Raw genomic sequence first — 17,161 nt, 5'->3', positions numbered from 1 at the left:
GGAAGCCTGGAGGGTCAGCTGGTGTAGAGCTTTACAGGGTGTATTTTGGGAGAAAAAACTTCAACAAGCCATATCAAAGCAGTTACTCCTACTGAAAAAGGAATTGAGAGTATTCCCTATAAGAAACTTGCAAGGGAGGATACTAAGGGATCTAATCAAATTGGAGTGCTACCAAAAGAAAAAATTAACAGTAAGAAAAAGTGACTGATCAGGGGGAACAACTGTGGACTTCATAAGCAAAGATCAGCTTAAATAAGGTGTTACTTTTGAGGAAGAGACCATGGAAATATCTAGTAATACATTCTTTTAAAACCTTGCTCCATTCTTAGCCTCAAAAAAACCCAATCAACCAATCATTAGAAAATAATACACAACAGATCAAAAACATCTTGATGGCTTCATGATGTAAATCTGCACAGGGGCTCCTGTGTGCATTTCTTGTCAATAAAGAGAATCAAGATAACCTGGCAAGGATAATCAGAAGCACAGAATTGCTTTTAAAGGAGAAATAATTAGGCTGCAGCTTTGTTTACAGAGGAGGGGACTCGGAATATATTCATGTCCACAAAGGTTATAAATAAATAGAAAATTATTACTTGCCATTTCTAATAATTTGTTTTGTTTCATGCTCCTTGTTCTTAACAGGCAACGTGCTGAAAGTGAAGTGTTTTTCAGGTAGTGAACAATAAAACTGCAACACATTTTCATGGTGTCTCAGAAACCAAGAGCCTAAGTAGAACAAAAGTGGGAAGAAATGGCCAGCAAATTGTTGCATTATTTTTGTCTCAGGAAAGCCTTGCAGCAGGGATTGCTAGAAGGTGGGAGGATGTAAACAGTGCTGTTATGACACATCTCCTTCCTCATGTTGCTTTCGTTTGCTCAGAGCAAGTGGTGTGGCAAGATGGCTGCTTGTATTTGTGCTTCAAGCTTCATCTGGGCTGTGCTTGAAGTCTCAGGTAGCCAGAGGTTCAAGTTATTCCTTAAACTAGCAAAACAGGGCAGATGGGCAACACAGAACCCTCTCTGGGTACTGTTTATCAGACGTGTGCTTTCTGAACAGCCTTGTCCTTCAGTGCACTGGTGCACTTCTTGTGACCTTTGAATTGCTTTACTAGCCCTGGAATTTGAAAAGATAAAAATAGTAACTGTTTCTAATCACATGTATTTGATGTTTGTAACAGTGCCCTGGCAATGGCTGGCCCTCTGAAAGCACCACCCCAAGTAGCATGTAATAATCTGTCTGCCGCGATGCTTTGTGTCCAACCTGTTAAGATTGTGAGGATCTGCACAATGAGCTCCTTCAGCCTCCTGAACATCCCAGGCTGACACGGGGGTGACTCTGTTTGTTCACGTATAGGTATTAGTTAAATAAAACGTGGCAGCTGCCCTTGAGCCTGGTTGTAGCTGCTGGAGCCCTCGCAGGAGGATTTCCACCAACAGTTAACGCTGCTGGAAGCTTCTGGGAGGCCCAGAGCTCGGGGGAAGCAGCTGGGTTCCCTCAGTGCCCCACCAGCGGAGGCCCAGAGGCACCTCAGCGGTGCTGAGGCCCGGCAGGGTGCCGGTGAGGCCCGGGGGGCGGTGCTGAGGCCCGGTGAGGTGCCGGTGAGGCCCGGCAGGGTGCCGGTGCCGGTGCCGGTGAGGCCCGGGGGGCGGTGCTGAGGCCCGGCAGGGTGCCGGTGCCGGTGCCGGTGCCGGTGAGGCCCGGTCGCTCCCTCAGGCCGATCCCGGGGCCGCAGCGCCGCGGGGCCGGGCCTGGCACCGCTCTGCGCATGCGCGCCCGCTCGCGCCCTTCCCGGCGTGGGCGGGGGGAACGCGGCCCCCCCCCCGCCACACACGCGAGGCCACGCCCCCAATGGGGGGGGCAGCTTCCGGGCGCGAGCGCAGAAGCCGGTCAGTCGGCCGCGCGGCGGCCACGCCCACAGGGAGGGGGCGTGGCTTCCGGGCACCTCGGGCCGGTTACATAAGAGAGAGGGCGGGCGCTGCGCGTGCGTCACCAGCCGTTTCCCGGCAGCCCGCGCGGCGCCCTATATAACCGGCATCCGGTCCCCGCGGCGCTCCACATTCAGTGGCCCCTCCACCGGCGCCGGATCCTCTGCCGCCCTTCGCCACCCTCTTTAAGTGATCGGGACCGTCTCGCCCACCGCCACCATCACCATGCCCGGGTATTCCAGCGACAGGGATAGAGGGTGAGTCCGGGGGCCCGGCCGGCGCTAGCCGCCGCCAGCGTCCGGACTCTTTAGACCGCCTGTGGGGTTCTGGCAGTTGTTTTTTAGGCGCTTAAAATGGCGGCGAGTGCCGAGGGTTGGGCCTTGGCGCCCTTCTCCTCAGCTCTGGCCGTCGCGAGGTCTTCGGAGCTCGGCGGGGGGGAGGTGGCGCCGCTGCGGCCGCCATCGTGCGGGGGCGTCGGCGGCTCTGGGACGGGGCTCGGTCCGTCCGCCTCGGCGCAGCCCCCGCTGCTCTGGCCGCTGGCGAGAGCCGCGGGTGGGGTTTCTGAGGGGGGAGGAAAGGCACTTGCCCCCCCCCCCCCCGTCCCCGTTCCTCCGGGAACGCTCTCCCGCAGATGGATGTTCCACGCAGAGCTCGGTTCTCCCCCGCCCCCCGGGAGGTGGGCTGGGGGCCGGCGGGCGGGCTGCGGGTTTGTGGGTCAGTGGGTTGGCCGGGCGCTTGGCTGCTGCCGGGGCCTCGGGGAGCTCGGCAGGGCGGTTCCCTCTCCCTCCCTGCCCCCTCTCGAGGGACGGCGGCTCCGGCTGCCGCTGGCAGGAGCCGGCCGGCGCTCGCTTTGTGTTGTGTAAGCGGATGTTAATGGCCGGCCCCGCCATGCGGTGACTGAGGGGAAATCAAAATGCCGGCTGCTGCTGCCTTTGTTCCTCCTCCCCCCGCCCAGCTCGGGCTCTAAAATGGCAGCGGCTGGAAAATGTGGCGTAGACAGAAATGAGAGACAAAGGAAACAGCGCTGGCAGGAAGCAGCGGCCGCTCAGCCGGGCCCCCTCTGGGAGCGCTGTGTTGTGCTGGGGAGGATCGTTCCCAGCGCCCGCCCGGGCGGAATCGGGGCGAGAGGGAGCCCCGCGATCCCGACTAGCTGAGCGCCTTGCGCTGCGTCCAGCTGAGCCCGTGCTGAGCGCAGAGATCTGACCTGAAATGCTAACGTAAAGGGCACGGCTTCGTAAAATGTCGTTACTGAGAGAACTCTCTTCTTTTGGGAAGCAAGAAAACGGTTTCTGGGAAAGTTATCCCAAGGTTTTGTAACTGCCCTTGCCCACTTAATGCAGACGGACGCTCCATGGGAGTGTCACATGGGTGGGACACCATTTTGATCATGGGCCAATACAAAGGTGTTCATGTCCTTACTTGGCCTGTGTTATAACTTGCTGGTGGGCCTTCTGAGGCCCAGCGGTAGATAGCAGGCTGTGGCATCTGCAACTTAAGTATCTTTTTGGAAGTTTCAGTATCCTGTGGGGCTTGTAAGTCTGAATCCTCGAGTTACAACGTGGATTGCAGAGATAGCATTTAAGTTGCTTAGGAAGGGGATCAAAATGTTTTTCTCGAATTCTATGTTATGATCTCCTCTAGGTTTGGAGCTCCCCGTTTTGGAGGAAGTAGAGGTGGACCCCTCTCTGGGAAGAAATTTGGAAACCCTGGGGAAAAACTTACGAAAAAGAAATGGAATTTAGATGAGCTGCCCAAATTTGAGAAGAACTTCTATCAAGAACATCCTGATGTAGTTAGACGTACTGTGGTATGTACCCTGTCCAGCTCGGGCAAAAGTAAACAAATAAGTGCAAACATGCTGAGGGTCATGAGGCCCACTAGGCATGGATGGGGTGACTTCAAAGATTAGTTTGGTATCAATACTTACAATACTGGGGTTTTTGTTTTGCAGCAAGAAGTTGAACAATACAGAGCAAGCAAAGAAGTCACAGTTAGGGGCCATAACTGTCCAAAACCAATTATAAACTTCTATGAAGCTAACTTTCCTGGTAAGTAAAGACTAGCATACTTACTATGTTTTCAGACTTGTTTAAGACAAAGTTCAATTTATTAAGTTTCAATTTTCTCTTCAAGCAAATGTAATGGAAGTAATTCAGAGGCAGAACTTCACTGAACCAACTGCTATTCAAGCACAAGGTTGGCCTGTTGCCTTGAGTGGATTGGATATGGTTGGAGTGGCACAGACTGGATCAGGGAAAACACTGTCTGTAAGTTCTATAGCCTGGAGTATTGCTGGATTTCAGTAGTGAAAAATATGTCCTGGCCTGGTGCCAGCTGAACACTTCTGGGAAGAGATTGTAATGAGACTTTTCTTTCTTCCAAACAGTACTTGTTGCCTGCTATTGTGCATATAAATCACCAGCCATTCCTGGAGCGAGGAGATGGACCTATTGTGAGTATTCCTAAATGAAATGAGTTCTTAATTTCTAATTAATGGAGTACAATTGTCCATGCTCCTAAGACCACATAGCTGTATTGTGTTTCTTTGTATGGCTAAAGTGGTTCCATGTTTTGGTATTCTCCCAAGAACATTCCATAAGCTCTGGTTGGATTGTCCTTAAAAGTGTACAGAACAGGGCTAGATTGTCCCATTTTGGAAATAGCTATTCCCTGGAAGCTAGTGCCTTTCAGGTGTCTTAACACACAGCATAGGGCAGTGTTTGGTGATTAAGATGCTAGATTATTTAGTTTGCTGGTTTGGGCTACTTAAATCCCCTTCAGTCATTCTGGCTGACGGAGTTTACTGAGGGAGTATACCCTGGAGCATAACATGGCAACCTGTCCGTTTAACGCTAATGTCAGACTAGAACTTTCAACTGTTCAATAAACTAAATAGCTTAATAAGCTAAAAGCTGGGCATCTTATTTATTCCTAGTGTCTCGTGCTGGCACCAACTCGTGAGCTGGCTCAACAAGTGCAGCAAGTGGCTGCTGAATACAGCAGAGCGTGTCGTTTGAAGTCCACGTGTATCTATGGAGGTGCTCCAAAGGGACCACAGATCCGTGACTTAGAAAGAGGTATGGAGAAGCCCTGCTGCATCTCTGTATGAGGCAGTGTGGAAACCACTTGAGCTGACTTTCTGCTGCTTGGGTTTTAGGTGTGGAAATCTGCATTGCAACACCTGGAAGACTTATAGACTTCTTAGAAGCTGGAAAGACCAATCTCAGGAGATGTACTTACCTTGTCCTTGATGAAGCTGACAGGATGCTTGACATGGGATTTGAACCTCAGATCAGAAAAATTGTGGATCAGATAAGAGTAAGTATCAATGGTTCATACATTTCTCACTATTACAGAAACAAATGCTGCTTTGCTCATTAGAGCAAGGCAGTGCAATTAACTTTTAGAGGCTTACCTGGAAAGACTGGGTTTTTTCTGGTTGGGCATTTGACTGTCTGTTGATCCTGTACTGACCTAGTCTCCTTCTCCAGCCTGACAGGCAGACTCTCATGTGGAGTGCCACATGGCCAAAGGAAGTAAGGCAGCTGGCTGAAGACTTCTTGAAAGAATATGTACACATCAACATTGGTGCATTGGAACTGAGTGCAAACCACAACATCCTGCAGATTGTGGATGTGTGTCATGATGTAGAGAAAGATGACAAGTAAGTAGGCAGTGGGGACAAAGCATTCAGAATGTTTTTGATTAATTTTGGTTTATGAACTGCAAATGAATTGGTCTTGATGGGAGTTTTGACAGTAGTCAGAAACCAGTAAAAAAAGTAAAAAATCAGGTTGTTTAAACTGTTACAGTACAAATCAATCCCTGCCCTAACTATTGTATCTTCATCATAGACTTATTCGTCTGATGGAAGAAATAATGAGCGAGAAGGAAAACAAAACAATTGTTTTTGTGGAAACAAAAAGACGGTGCGATGATCTCACCAGGAAGATGAGGAGAGATGGGTGAGTCTAATCTCTTCAGCTTCATTGAGGCACTCCAGTAGTCTGAGCTCTTGGTTCTTCATGAGCAACCAGATGTGCTGTCAAAGTAGTCAAATACAGTGACACCAGGTGTTAGTGACAATGCTGTAACTAACTCTGAGAAGCTATTTACAGCCTGCCAGTAGTCCTGTTTTTGGCTAATGAAACTGCAGGCAATGCTTTGAAGTCAATCAAGCTCTGTATTTTCAGGTGGCCAGCAATGGGTATTCATGGAGATAAAAGCCAGCAGGAGCGGGACTGGGTTCTAAATGGTGAGTATTTCTGCAGTTTCTACAGACACATGATCTGTGTTACTGAATGAAGAAACTGAGGAGCTGCTTGTTTTTCAGAATTCAAACATGGGAAAGCACCAATCCTGATTGCTACAGATGTTGCATCCAGAGGTCTAGGTTAGTACAACTCGTAATGCCAGTTGCCCAAAGCTATTTAAAGAAAGTCTATTGCTTTCTTTAACCTCTGCATTTTTCTAAGTTTTCTTCACATAAAGGTGCAGTCTTTGTGGCAAGGCCTAGGCATGACAATCGGAGGACTCGAGGGGGATGGAGGACTAGTGGAAGTGATCGGCTGGCTGCTTCCAGTCAAATAGAGAGGTGAAAGCTGAGAGCATTGTGTGCCAGTAATCTTCAAAAGGCAAAGATCATCCTTTTAAACTACTACCCCATAAACTGTTCTCTCATGAAATAAGCAGTTTCATTCACAGTTCACTTTGCCCTGGTATTTCTTTTCTCTCCATGCTTTGCATGATTTGCCATGGTGCAGTACTGTTAGTTTTGTGCATACTGTCTGCTGTGATCTGTGGGTCTTTGAATTTCAGTGAGTTTGCTGAAATGTCGAAGAAAATTATTACAATGTTCAATGAAATTTTTTTTCAACCATGAAATGGAGAGAGCAGCTTTAAAATGTACTAAGCCTTGTACAAATTGGTGAGTACTGGCACATGAAATCTGAGAAAAAGCCCACCTCTCACTTTAGCAAGTGGGGCAGGAAAGCAAATGGCTTTTCAAATGCCTTTGAAAGTCGAAGTTCCTCCACCTATACATAGTCGTCATGTCGAGACCTGCCAGAGAGAGACACATTCTCAAGTGAACCCTGGCTTCTTGGAAGCGCTTGCCTAGACGAGACACAGTGCATAAAAACAACTTGGTGACTTTGGGGGGACAGGTATGTTTTTCTTGCAGCTGCGGTTCAAAGGTCTTGGCAAGACGAGCAGTGTGGCCCCTTTTTTTTGAGCTTCTAATGAGTGTGTATGTGAAGGACCTTGTATGTTTTTACTCTAAGGTCCTCAAATGAGCACATGAAGAGGCTGCTGTGAGCTTTAGTGGCCCTACTGCAAGAAGCATTCAGATGTCACTTGATGATTTGTAGAGGGGACTCTTGAGTTGGGAATGACAAGCAAATGCATACTCCTTTATGGTAAGGTTTTGGATCACAGGGTGGGTGATGAGACGGGAACAGACGGAGTGTGCATAACTTTCTCTTCCACAATACTCATGCAGAAATGGATAATTCTAACACTGTTCTTTGCAGCCATTATTTCCTTTTAAAGTTCTATTGTCTAATGTTTATCTTCGATTTGGCTGTTGTGGTGTGCAAAACTTTGTACCTTGCTTTTTGCCACACTGCAACACTTTACAGATGTGGAAGATGTGAAATTTGTCATCAATTATGACTACCCTAACTCCTCAGAGGACTATATCCACCGAATTGGACGAACTGCCCGCAGTACCAAAACAGGCACAGCATACACATTCTTTACTCCTAACAATATTAAGCAAGTAAATGACCTCATCTCTGTGCTTCGGGAGGCTAATCAAGCCATCAACCCCAAATTGCTTCAGTTGATTGAAGACAGAGGTTCAGGTTAGTACTATTCTTGACTACAGTGGATAGGTTTCTTCTCAGAATGAAATGGCAACTCAAATTCCAACTCCAGCCTCCAAAATGGATGTAGAAGGTGGCTTAGCCACCAGGTGTGGTGACCTGAAAAGGTATTTACTACACCAGTAGCAAAAAAGCCAACATGGGTGCACTTGTGAGTAGTGTTGGCCAAAGATTATGCATTTCAGAGTGTTTGCTCTGAAATTGAACCCTTCAGGGCTCACTTTTTTGGCCTTCTCTGATATGGCTAAGGAGGATGGACTTAAGTGTTTCATGAGCAAGATGGAAAGTGTTTTCTTTTGTCTTGATACCACCAATCATGTTACAGGGGAGAATGTACGACTTTTCAGGCAGCTTTCTCTTCTAACTAGAGAAGGTTAGCGACTGGAAAGATGTACTAGGTTGGCCTTGCTGGGACAGAAAGGGAATATTTTTTTTTCTTAGTAGCTGAACTCATTTGGTGGCGTGTGAAATGCAGCCTTCATGCTGTGTAACTGTGTCTTGTCTTTCTTGAATAGGTCGTTCCCGAGGTGATCGCCGTGACAGATACTCTGCGGGCAAAAGGGGTGGATTTAGTAGTTTTAGAGAGAGGGAGAACTTTGAGAGAAACTATGGTCCACTAGGAAAGAGAGACTTTGGAGCAAAAACTCAAAATGGGGCCTACACGGCCCAGAGTTTCAGTAATGGAACACCTTTTGGGAATGGCTTTGCAGCTGCAGGCATGCAGGCTGGCTTCAGGGCTGGCACCCCTGCCGGGGCTTATCAGAACGGCTACGAGCAGCAGTACGGCAGTAACATTGCCAACATGCACAACGGCATGAACCAGCAGCAGTACGCGTACCCTGCCACTGGTGCTGCTCCCATGATAGGGTACCCAATGCCCACAAGTTATTCCCAATAACTTAGTGTATTTAAATGTCTCAGTTTTTCATAATTGCTCTTTATATTGTGTGTTATCAAAACAGGATAGTTATTTAAGAAATGGGAAATGCAGAAATGACTGCAGTGCAGCAGTAATTATGGTGCACTTTTTCGCTATTTAAGTTGAATATTTCTCTACATTCCTGAAACAATTTTTAGTTTTTTGTACTAGAAAATGCAGACAGTGTTTTCAAAGTTAAATGTACAGTGATTTGAAATACAGTAACAGAAGGCAGTGCATGGCCTTCCAATAAAGATATTTGAAGACCGAATTTTCTTTCGGATGGCAATTTTCTCAACATATGCACAACTTTACATTAATGGAATGTCAAATGTTTTTATATTAAATTCTAGAAAGGTTTCTCAACTGTGTCTGATTAAACATTTACGCTTATACAAAAAAACAGCCTTGCCTTGATTGGGCTAGATTGCTTAGCATGGCAGGCTCTGTTTGGATGGGGAAGAAAACTAAAGCTGGCTTCGAAGTAACTGTTGGAAACTACTCTTCCTTGTCTCAGGAAGACAGTTTTTGGAAAGGATCCACGGGAGTGATGGCATAGCTGTAAAAGTCTTGCTAACCAAAACTCTGCAGTGGTGTTGCTGATGAGCTGCTGTGAGCATAGGAAGCTTTTGCAGCACCGTGACTGTCGCCTTCACAAGAACATTTGTGCAGACCAGGCTTGAGTGTGATGTATCTCCAGCTGTCAGGCCTTGTGAGTTAGCATGCAGGCTTACTATGAGCTTCAGAGAAATGGGAAGATCTTAGTATTAAAATTTACAATTATACTTAAACTGGTATTGAGCAGTGATTTATTTATGGAAGGGGGGGAGGGAAGTGGGCTGTTGATCCATGAGCATACTAAAGAGATTTTTTTTTCAAGACTTTAAAGTGCATGCAAATGACTAATCTCAAAGCACTGCCCCTGCTGAGCAAAGAAACAATTTCCTTGACTTGGAGCACAGTTGAAATAATCCTGATCCTGGGGTTAAAGTACTTTGTACTTTCAAGTACTGCATATTAAAGTTCCAGTTAATGCTTTCAGTTCCTTCCTTTCACTTGTTTATCAGTAACAACGGTTAGTTAGAAGTTTAACTGCTTACCTACAGCTTGATGTATTCAAGGTTGAATCTGCAAGAAGTGAGGCAAGATTGTCTAGGTTATTTTGAACCCAAGTCATACTTTTGCTTAGGCTCTTAGATCTTTTTGCTAGTCTTGTGTTTAGCTCTTGGTGATTGTTTTGTTTTCCTCTAGAGCTCAGCTTCTGATACTAATTGAAGCCTAGTCTGCCTCTTAATTGTGTATTTCTGCCTTTTCTGTGGAGTTCTGTTAGTGGGTGGTTCTTTCATGATCATTCCCTGTTACTGTGAGAATTTCAGCTGTAGTCTTGAAGTATAACGAGTCTAAAACTGCAGATGATAACATGGAAAGGGTCTCTTTACTCAGCTTTGCAACACTGCCCTTGCCCAGTGCTACCACTGCGAAGACAAGGAAGCAGGTAGTTATTTATCCTTGAAATATGTTAACAGTTCAGTTGCCTGAAGCAAAACATAGAGGCAACTTGTTGTTGGTAAAACTTGATACTGAAAAAATTTCAGAAAAATTCTAGTTTGTGAATTAAAATTGACAGAGTGAGGTCTTGGTGACTGATGCAAAGAAGAAATAGCTTTCTCCTTTTAAGTGGGAGAGGGCAGTGACCACACTTTAAGAAGGGAAACCCAGAAAGGTGTTTGCAAGTTGTACTGGTTCAAAGTGCTTTGGAAACCTAATCAGGAAATAACAGGAGATCCACCTTGTGACTCTTCAGTACAGGTTTTTCAAGGTGGTAGATTCTTGGTGGACTTAAGTGTAATGAGGTGGAAGCTGGCACTGCCACCTAAGCTGCCTCTTGAAGCTGAAGGAATTTTCAACGTGGCCTAAAACGTTCTGCATTCTAGCGCTACGAGTGATTTTTGTTAAAAATAAGGCACAGCTCTGAAACACAAAACCACGGCTTGAATTTTTTTGCCTCGTGGTGTTTCCAAATACCTAGACCAAGGGAAGTGCTCCGGGGGGGGAAGGGTCGTGTCCAGGGTGCGGTGGGCGCTGCACCGCGGCGGGGCTCTGCCCCGTGCCTGCAGGGGCTGTGCCCGCTCCTCCTGGCAGCCCGTTCGCGGGACGGTTCTCGCCTCAGCTCCCCCTGGCACGGGGACAGAACCGATGAAGCACGGCTGGAAATTTCCACCGCGCCCCGAGCCGCGCCCGGCCCGCTGAGCAGGAGGGGCGGCCCTTGGGCGTGGGCTCCGTTGCCCCCGGCTGGGTCCCGCGGGGCTCCCGGGGCGGGGCAGGCGGGGCGGGACCAGCGCGCATGCGCGGCCCCGCTCGCTCCACACAGGCGCGCGCCCGCTCCGCTCCCTGCGCGCTGCGGCGCATGCGCAGAGCTCCCCCCCCCGGCGCGCGGGCGGCGCAAGATGGCGCTGGGCTGCCGGCACGGGCGGCGCTGGGGCGGGCGCGCTGCGCTGCCGCGGCCCGGGCTCGGGCTCGGGCTCGGGCTCGGGCTCGGGCGGCCGCCTCCCGCCGCGCGGGCCGCAGAGGGGGTGGAGGCCGGTTCCCCGGCGCGGCCCTACGCGGCAGCTGCCGGCGGCGATGCGGGGGCGGGCGGGGAGGAGCTGCTGGAGCTGTGCTGGCGGCGGCACTTCCTGCGCGGCGCTGCGGGGCCGCGGCCCGCGCTGCCCTGGCGCGCGTACCTGAGCGGCTGCCAGCCGGGCCTCGGGCCGCTGGGCGTGGCGCTGCGCGGCAACCTGGCGGCCCAGTGGTGGGACTCGGTGCTGGCCTTCCGGGAGCAGGTGTTCCAGGTGGAGGCCCCGCTCCACAGCCCGCCCGGCGCCGGGCCCGGCCTGCGGCTGCTGAGCCCGGAGGCGCTGCTGGAAGGGCTGCAGGGCAGGGCGCCGCTGCCAGACGTGCTGGGCAGCGCGGGGGTGCTTCGCGAGAGCCTGCTGCCCGGTACGTGCCCCGTCCGTCCGTGCGGGGCTCTCCGGAGCGCTGCGGGCGGCCCGGGCGCCTCAGCGTGTTTTTGTTGCTGGGAGCCAACCAGCTGCGTTTGAGGAGAATTTCCCGTTGTGTTCGTGCTCTGGGGAAGTGTCCCCTGCGTGCTGTGAGTTCCTGCTCTTGTCAAGGCCCTGAGCAGCGTGAATCCCCTTGACATTAGGGGAAAGGCCTCTTAAAATCAGTTACCACAGTGCCTGGAGGAGGCAGGCTGCACCTGCAGAGCCAATTTCTGCAAGACATTAACACTAGAGGGGCTGCACGTACAAGCAGTGTGTGTGTTATGTTCACTGTCAGAAGAATTTTGAAAATATTTTTTTTCTGTGGCTACTGAAATGGGCAATTTGTCTCCTGGCAGGTGTTTTGGCACAGTATGTTGGCTGCTTAGAACTGGTGAACAAAAGGCTGCCTTGTGGCCTTGCACAGATTGGAGTGTGTTTTCACTCCATTCCAGAAAATGAACCACACAACAAAAACTTTACAAGGTAGAGTAATAGAGGGATTGATCCCTCGTCATACTTACACTGTTCTGCACTTGGTTAGCTTTTGGATTATTTTTGAATACTGTTTCTTGCTTTTTCCCTGTTATTTTTGAAGGAGTTAACTTGCTGACCTTGCTATTGTTTAAAGAATAGGCGAAAGGACCACGTCTTTGCTTGCATGGTTTAGCTCTCCCAGAACTGCAGGACAGTGGCTCGATTACTGGCTACGCCAGAGACTCCAATGGTGGAGAAAGGTAACAGCAGCATTCCCGTGGGAAGTCTGGGCCTGCTTCCTTCCATCTCAAATAGAGGGGGAATAGACAGCCTGATGGGTTTTGTGGAGTTAACCCTGCTTGCCTTTGGTCACTTAAATACATATATTTACTGGGAGAAACAAGACTATGGCAAGTGGTTAAGTAGTTTACAACATGGCTTCTACAAAGACAAATGTTTTGTGTGTGTAACTGATTTGAGATCAAAATACTGTAAAGCAGCTGAGAGACTTGGGCTGTAATTTATAAAAATCTCTTGCTGAAAAACATAGACTTCAGGTTCAAGCATGCCAGCCTTGTTTTGTAGTTAATGCAGCGTGCAGAGGAGTGATAACTGACCCCTTTCATTTCCAGTTTGCAGTGGGCCCATCTAACTTCAGCAGCAGTGACTTTCAGGATGAAGAAGGAAGAAGAGGATTTCATTTATATTACAGCTTCCCTTGGGGAACAGAAACAATAGAAACTTTGAAAAACCTTGGTGATACTGAACTGTTACAGATGTATCCAGGGGAGAGATCAAAATTGCTTGTAAGGTTTACTACCATAAAATACTTTTTGAAAAGGTGTTAACATGTGAGATAAACAGTTTCTCTGCTTGTCCAGTTGCTTAGCATGTGACTGTCTTTTGTTGTTGTTGTAAAAACAGTAGAACTGACACTCTGCAGTTAGGTCTTCATTTTCAAAAGCAGATAATATAGTGTTTGGGGTTGTTTTGTTTTCACAAGGAGTTAATTCTTTGAAATTAGAGATGAGCTATATCGACAAAACAGTTGCTGTGTGTAGATGTCAAGACAAACTTGGGGTGTTGTGTAAAGTTCACATCAGAAAAGTAATGTTGACATCAGAAAAGAAGCTGTAAACGTTTTTTATTTCCGTAGCTTGTCCAGTTCCATCTATCTAGAAGCATATGTGGATTAATGGATGATAACACTGCAAATGGCTGTTAGAAGTGGGCACACTCGGAAGGGGGGATGGAGCAGAGGGAAACATTTCCACTGAATGTATTGGATAGAGGCAAACTTCTGGGGATGGCAATATTTGGAAAGTCAGGCTGTAGAGATAGAATGAGAGTAACTGTATTTTACCAGTAAATTGCAACCTTCTCCATTTGATGACATTCCTGTCTTTCCTGGTTTTGTAGCTTATTTCTGCACAGGAGGCAGAAGACTGTAACATAACCTGAAAACCTGTGGGTTACACAGTGGTTTCTCAAAACGTGTGGGCAAATCCTTGTGGTCGCTTGGCAGGATCTGCAAACCTCTGAGATAAAATGCAGAGTTTCAAGTGTACTGGCCATAGATGTAAATGTATGATCAGAGAGGCAGGACAACAAAATAACCCCAACCTGCTCCAGTTTTCTGCTTTCCCAGGTGTTACACACTTACCTAGTTACTGTTACACTTTTAAGATTGCTGTAACTGTAAAAATTCTCTGTTTTAAATGTTAACAAGGGCACTTGAGCACAATACCTCATTATACATTTAAAGTAAACAAATGGATTTGGGGGACAATCTCTGAGGTTGCCCTTTGTGGGTTTTTTCTCTTCAGGGCCGAGATGGAAGGAAGAATGTTGTTCCTCATGTCCTGTCTGTGAGTGGAAATCTGGACCGAGGAGTGCTAGCATACCTCTTTGATTCTCTACAGCTAGCTGAGCATCCACTGACAAAAAAGAAAAATGCACAGAGAAAGGTAATTTTCTGTAGAAAGTGTAAGGAAGAATGGATGATGGATGGCAGGGGCAGGACCAAGTACAACACCCACAGAAGTGTTGTAAATTCAAGCATGGAATTGCCTCCCTTTTCCACATGGCCATCCTCTGCTCCCTTCCTCAACAGGTGCAGACAGGACACTCCTCACTGGTAGCAATAAGCTACTCCCATAGGACTCTGTGGTGCTTTTTGCCCATATAAGCAATTTTTCTCTCATTCTAAGGTCACCTTTCTTGTTTGACCTTCTCTCTGATGAGAAGGTAGGCTCTTGCCATGCAAGTGTTGGAGTTTGGAACTGAAATGTACCTGCTGTGCTTGGGAAAGAGGAGTTTGTCTCCTCGGGCAGCATCTGAAGGTTGCTGAGAGAAGTGGGTTGTAGATGGTAGTGGGGCATTTTCCTAAGGACCAACCTTATTTCCACTTTTCCCCTCATTTCTGGAGCTGGGGTGCTAGCTTTCAGACAGCACTTTTTAATCAAACAACCATTTGGTCTTTGAGAACAGGCACTAGGCTGGATGGTGTCTGCTGGGCTGTCTCTGGTGACTGGCTCCATGAAAGGAGGTGGTGCTCTGCTGTCAGAAACTTCATCTCTTTTCTGGGGCTTAGTCAAAATGGAGCAAGTCCTGCCAGACTGATAAAGCTAACATGTGTACTAGTTATATTAAATACAGCTTGCTTCTAATTCAGGATGTTGTCTTAGGAGAAATGTTTGTATGTTTAAAATTTCAGGAAAAAAATCTAGTATTTCCTAGTTTGCTTTAGAATTTCACACTAATCTGTCACTCTTTGTAAAATTCTTAGGTACTTAAGCTCCATCCTTGTTTAGCACCCGTTAAAGTAGCCTTGGATGTAGGAAAAGGTCCAACAACAGAGCTGAGACAGGTAGGTTGTAAGAAATATTTTTATTTTTGAGCATTGACTTTCCATGTAACCTTCTGTCACAGTTTGGACACTGATTACTTTGGGGAAAATCATGTTACAGCTTTGATTCTCAGAGATTGATGGTGGTACAGATTTATTGCACAGTGCTTCCACTGTGCAGCTTGTGGGTTGTAGCTGAAGGAATCATAGAGTCATAGAATGGTTTGGGTTGGAATGGACCTTAAGATTATCTAGATCCAATCCCCCTGCCTGGGCAGGGACACCTCCCACCAGCCCAGGTTGCTCCAAGCCCCGTCCAACCTGCCCTTCAACACTGCCAGGGATGGGGCAGCCACAGCTTCCCTGGGCAATCTGTGTCAGTGTCTCACCACCCTCACAGGGAAGAATTTCTTCCTAACATAAATGCAGACTGAGGGTAATAGGTGCCTGCCTTGCATTAACACGGTGCTTTTAGTACTGTAGGAGAGTTGGTATTTGTTCCTTGCAAAATTAAGGAAAATAAATAAAACAATCCTCAGCTTCTTAATCTTTCACAATTATCTTAACACACAGGTCACATCTTCAGAAGGCTTTTTAAAATGTTTTTGTGGAAGTTGATCGTGAAGCCAGTCCCCATAGAAGGGAGGAAATTTACACTGGCATGTTTTTAAATAGAAGTTAAGATTTATTTGCCAAGCTGCTTTCTCCTTTGAGATTATTTCAGCCAGAAAATTAACACCAGCTAGGAATGCTAATACCAGACATTAACTTGAGTTCTAATGCTTTCATTGTGTAGAATTTCAAACCCTCAAAGTCTGTCTTTTAACTTTTGTTTTTAAATAAAAACAGGTCTGTCAAGGATTGTTCAATGAACTGTCAGAAAATAGAATTTCTGTATGGCCCGGTTATCTTGAAACCATGCAGGTATCACTGGACCAGCTTTATACAAAGTAAGGAGAAAGAAACAGTCTTTTGTAAATTACACTGTGAAGGTGAAAGATGACTTTCTGTGGAATAGTGAAAATAAGCCTGTTTTCAGTAAGAAGTCACCAAGTGCAGTAACCACATGACTGAAGGCATGTATTCCCAACTATAAACTTGGATTTAGTTAGTTGTATTAGGAAGGGAAATGTCAGATCATTTTTTAAATTAAGTGAATTTTAGTCTTTCAGATGTTGTTGTTGGTTCTCTGAAACTGTGAGATGCCTTTTAGACTCTACTATTGAAAATAAATTACTTTAGATGAGTCATAACCTTGCAGTAGTCTTCAAAGTAAGTCTGACTGTTAAATAACAGAAGAAATATATATTCTGCTTCTACAAAAATACCCTTGTAAAAGGTGACCAAGTCACATTATTTTTATGTACTGAAGTAACTAAATTAAAGAAATGTGATCAGGAAAGCAAGGAATGGCAACAAGAAAGCTGATGTGTTCACACTGGGCTTAGTACAACATAGCAAAAACAAGTATTTTCAGGTTATGGTCAGTGTACATAACTTAGCTGAGTTTCTCATACACCAGGAGCAGTAACAGGTGTGCTCTTTTCTTTGCAGGTATGATGAGATGAGTGTTCTCTTCATGGTCTTGATAACTGATGCCACTCTAGAGAATGGAGTGGTCCAGCTGAGAAGCAGAGACACCACCATGAAGGAAATGATGCACATTTCCAGGCTAAAGGACTTTTTAGTGAAGTATGTAACATCAGCCAAAAATATGTAAACTTAGATTTGTTGAATAAAATTATTTTCTTAATAATTTCTGCCTGAACTGGCTTCTACAGTGTCATGGACTCAGTGGTTTCTCTGCCCATAGTTCTGCTAAAACTTGGTGCATCTGTTTTCTGTCAAATCTAGACTATTCAGGTCTTACAGGTTACCTTAAAAAGAAAGAGACAAACTTGTTCCTTGTTAGCAATGCCAGTGATATTCTCTTCCATGCCTTTGGTTTTACTGTCTTACTGAAAATACTCCATCCTAACCTAAAAAAACCCACAGTCTTTCATCTGTGTATTGCTGATACAAGTATGGTCTCTGCTGGAAAATGGTGTTTTCTATAAAAGACTTCCAAATCTTAAGTGTTTTA

The 17,161-nt window shown here is 46.8% G+C and overlaps 2 protein-coding genes across 3 annotated transcripts; both read left to right on the top strand.

Moving 5' to 3' along the window:
* Nucleotides 1-2,049: 2,049 nt before the first annotated feature.
* Nucleotides 2,050-9,524, top strand: DDX5 (DEAD-box helicase 5). Of its 2 annotated transcripts, none has more exons than XM_051634584.1 (13): nucleotides 2,050-2,162; nucleotides 3,571-3,736; nucleotides 3,881-3,977; nucleotides 4,063-4,196; nucleotides 4,316-4,381; nucleotides 4,865-5,006; nucleotides 5,087-5,247; nucleotides 5,421-5,593; nucleotides 5,784-5,894; nucleotides 6,123-6,184; nucleotides 6,263-6,322; nucleotides 7,569-7,793; nucleotides 8,330-9,524. In XM_051634584.1, exons 1-13 carry the CDS (start codon nucleotides 2,155-2,157, stop codon nucleotides 8,710-8,712), a joined length of 1,788 nt encoding a protein of 595 aa, XP_051490544.1. In that variant the 5' UTR covers nucleotides 2,050-2,154; the 3' UTR covers nucleotides 8,713-9,524. The 2 variants fall into 2 exon arrangements, with proteins under 2 accessions (XP_051490544.1, XP_051490543.1); XM_051634583.1 differs by having other exon boundaries at nucleotides 2,050-2,186.
* A 1,645-nt stretch (nucleotides 9,525-11,169) lies between these two features.
* POLG2 (DNA polymerase gamma 2, accessory subunit) lies at nucleotides 11,170-16,846 on the top strand. The gene is made up of 8 exons (XM_051634509.1): nucleotides 11,170-11,712; nucleotides 12,113-12,239; nucleotides 12,385-12,490; nucleotides 12,863-13,036; nucleotides 14,057-14,197; nucleotides 15,019-15,099; nucleotides 15,928-16,028; nucleotides 16,633-16,846. The coding sequence occupies exons 1-8, from the start codon at nucleotides 11,181-11,183 to the stop codon at nucleotides 16,796-16,798; spliced, it is 1,428 nt and encodes a 475-aa protein (XP_051490469.1). The 5' UTR covers nucleotides 11,170-11,180; the 3' UTR covers nucleotides 16,799-16,846.
* The last annotated feature ends 315 nt before the right edge of the window (nucleotides 16,847-17,161 follow it).

Source organism: Apus apus, chromosome 17 (assembly GCF_020740795.1).
Source record: "Apus apus isolate bApuApu2 chromosome 17, bApuApu2.pri.cur, whole genome shotgun sequence".
In the NCBI taxonomy this organism is placed as follows: domain Eukaryota; kingdom Metazoa; phylum Chordata; class Aves; order Apodiformes; family Apodidae; genus Apus; species Apus apus.
Note: the sequence above shows the minus strand (reverse complement) of the source record. Positions and strands in the feature narration are given on the sequence as shown.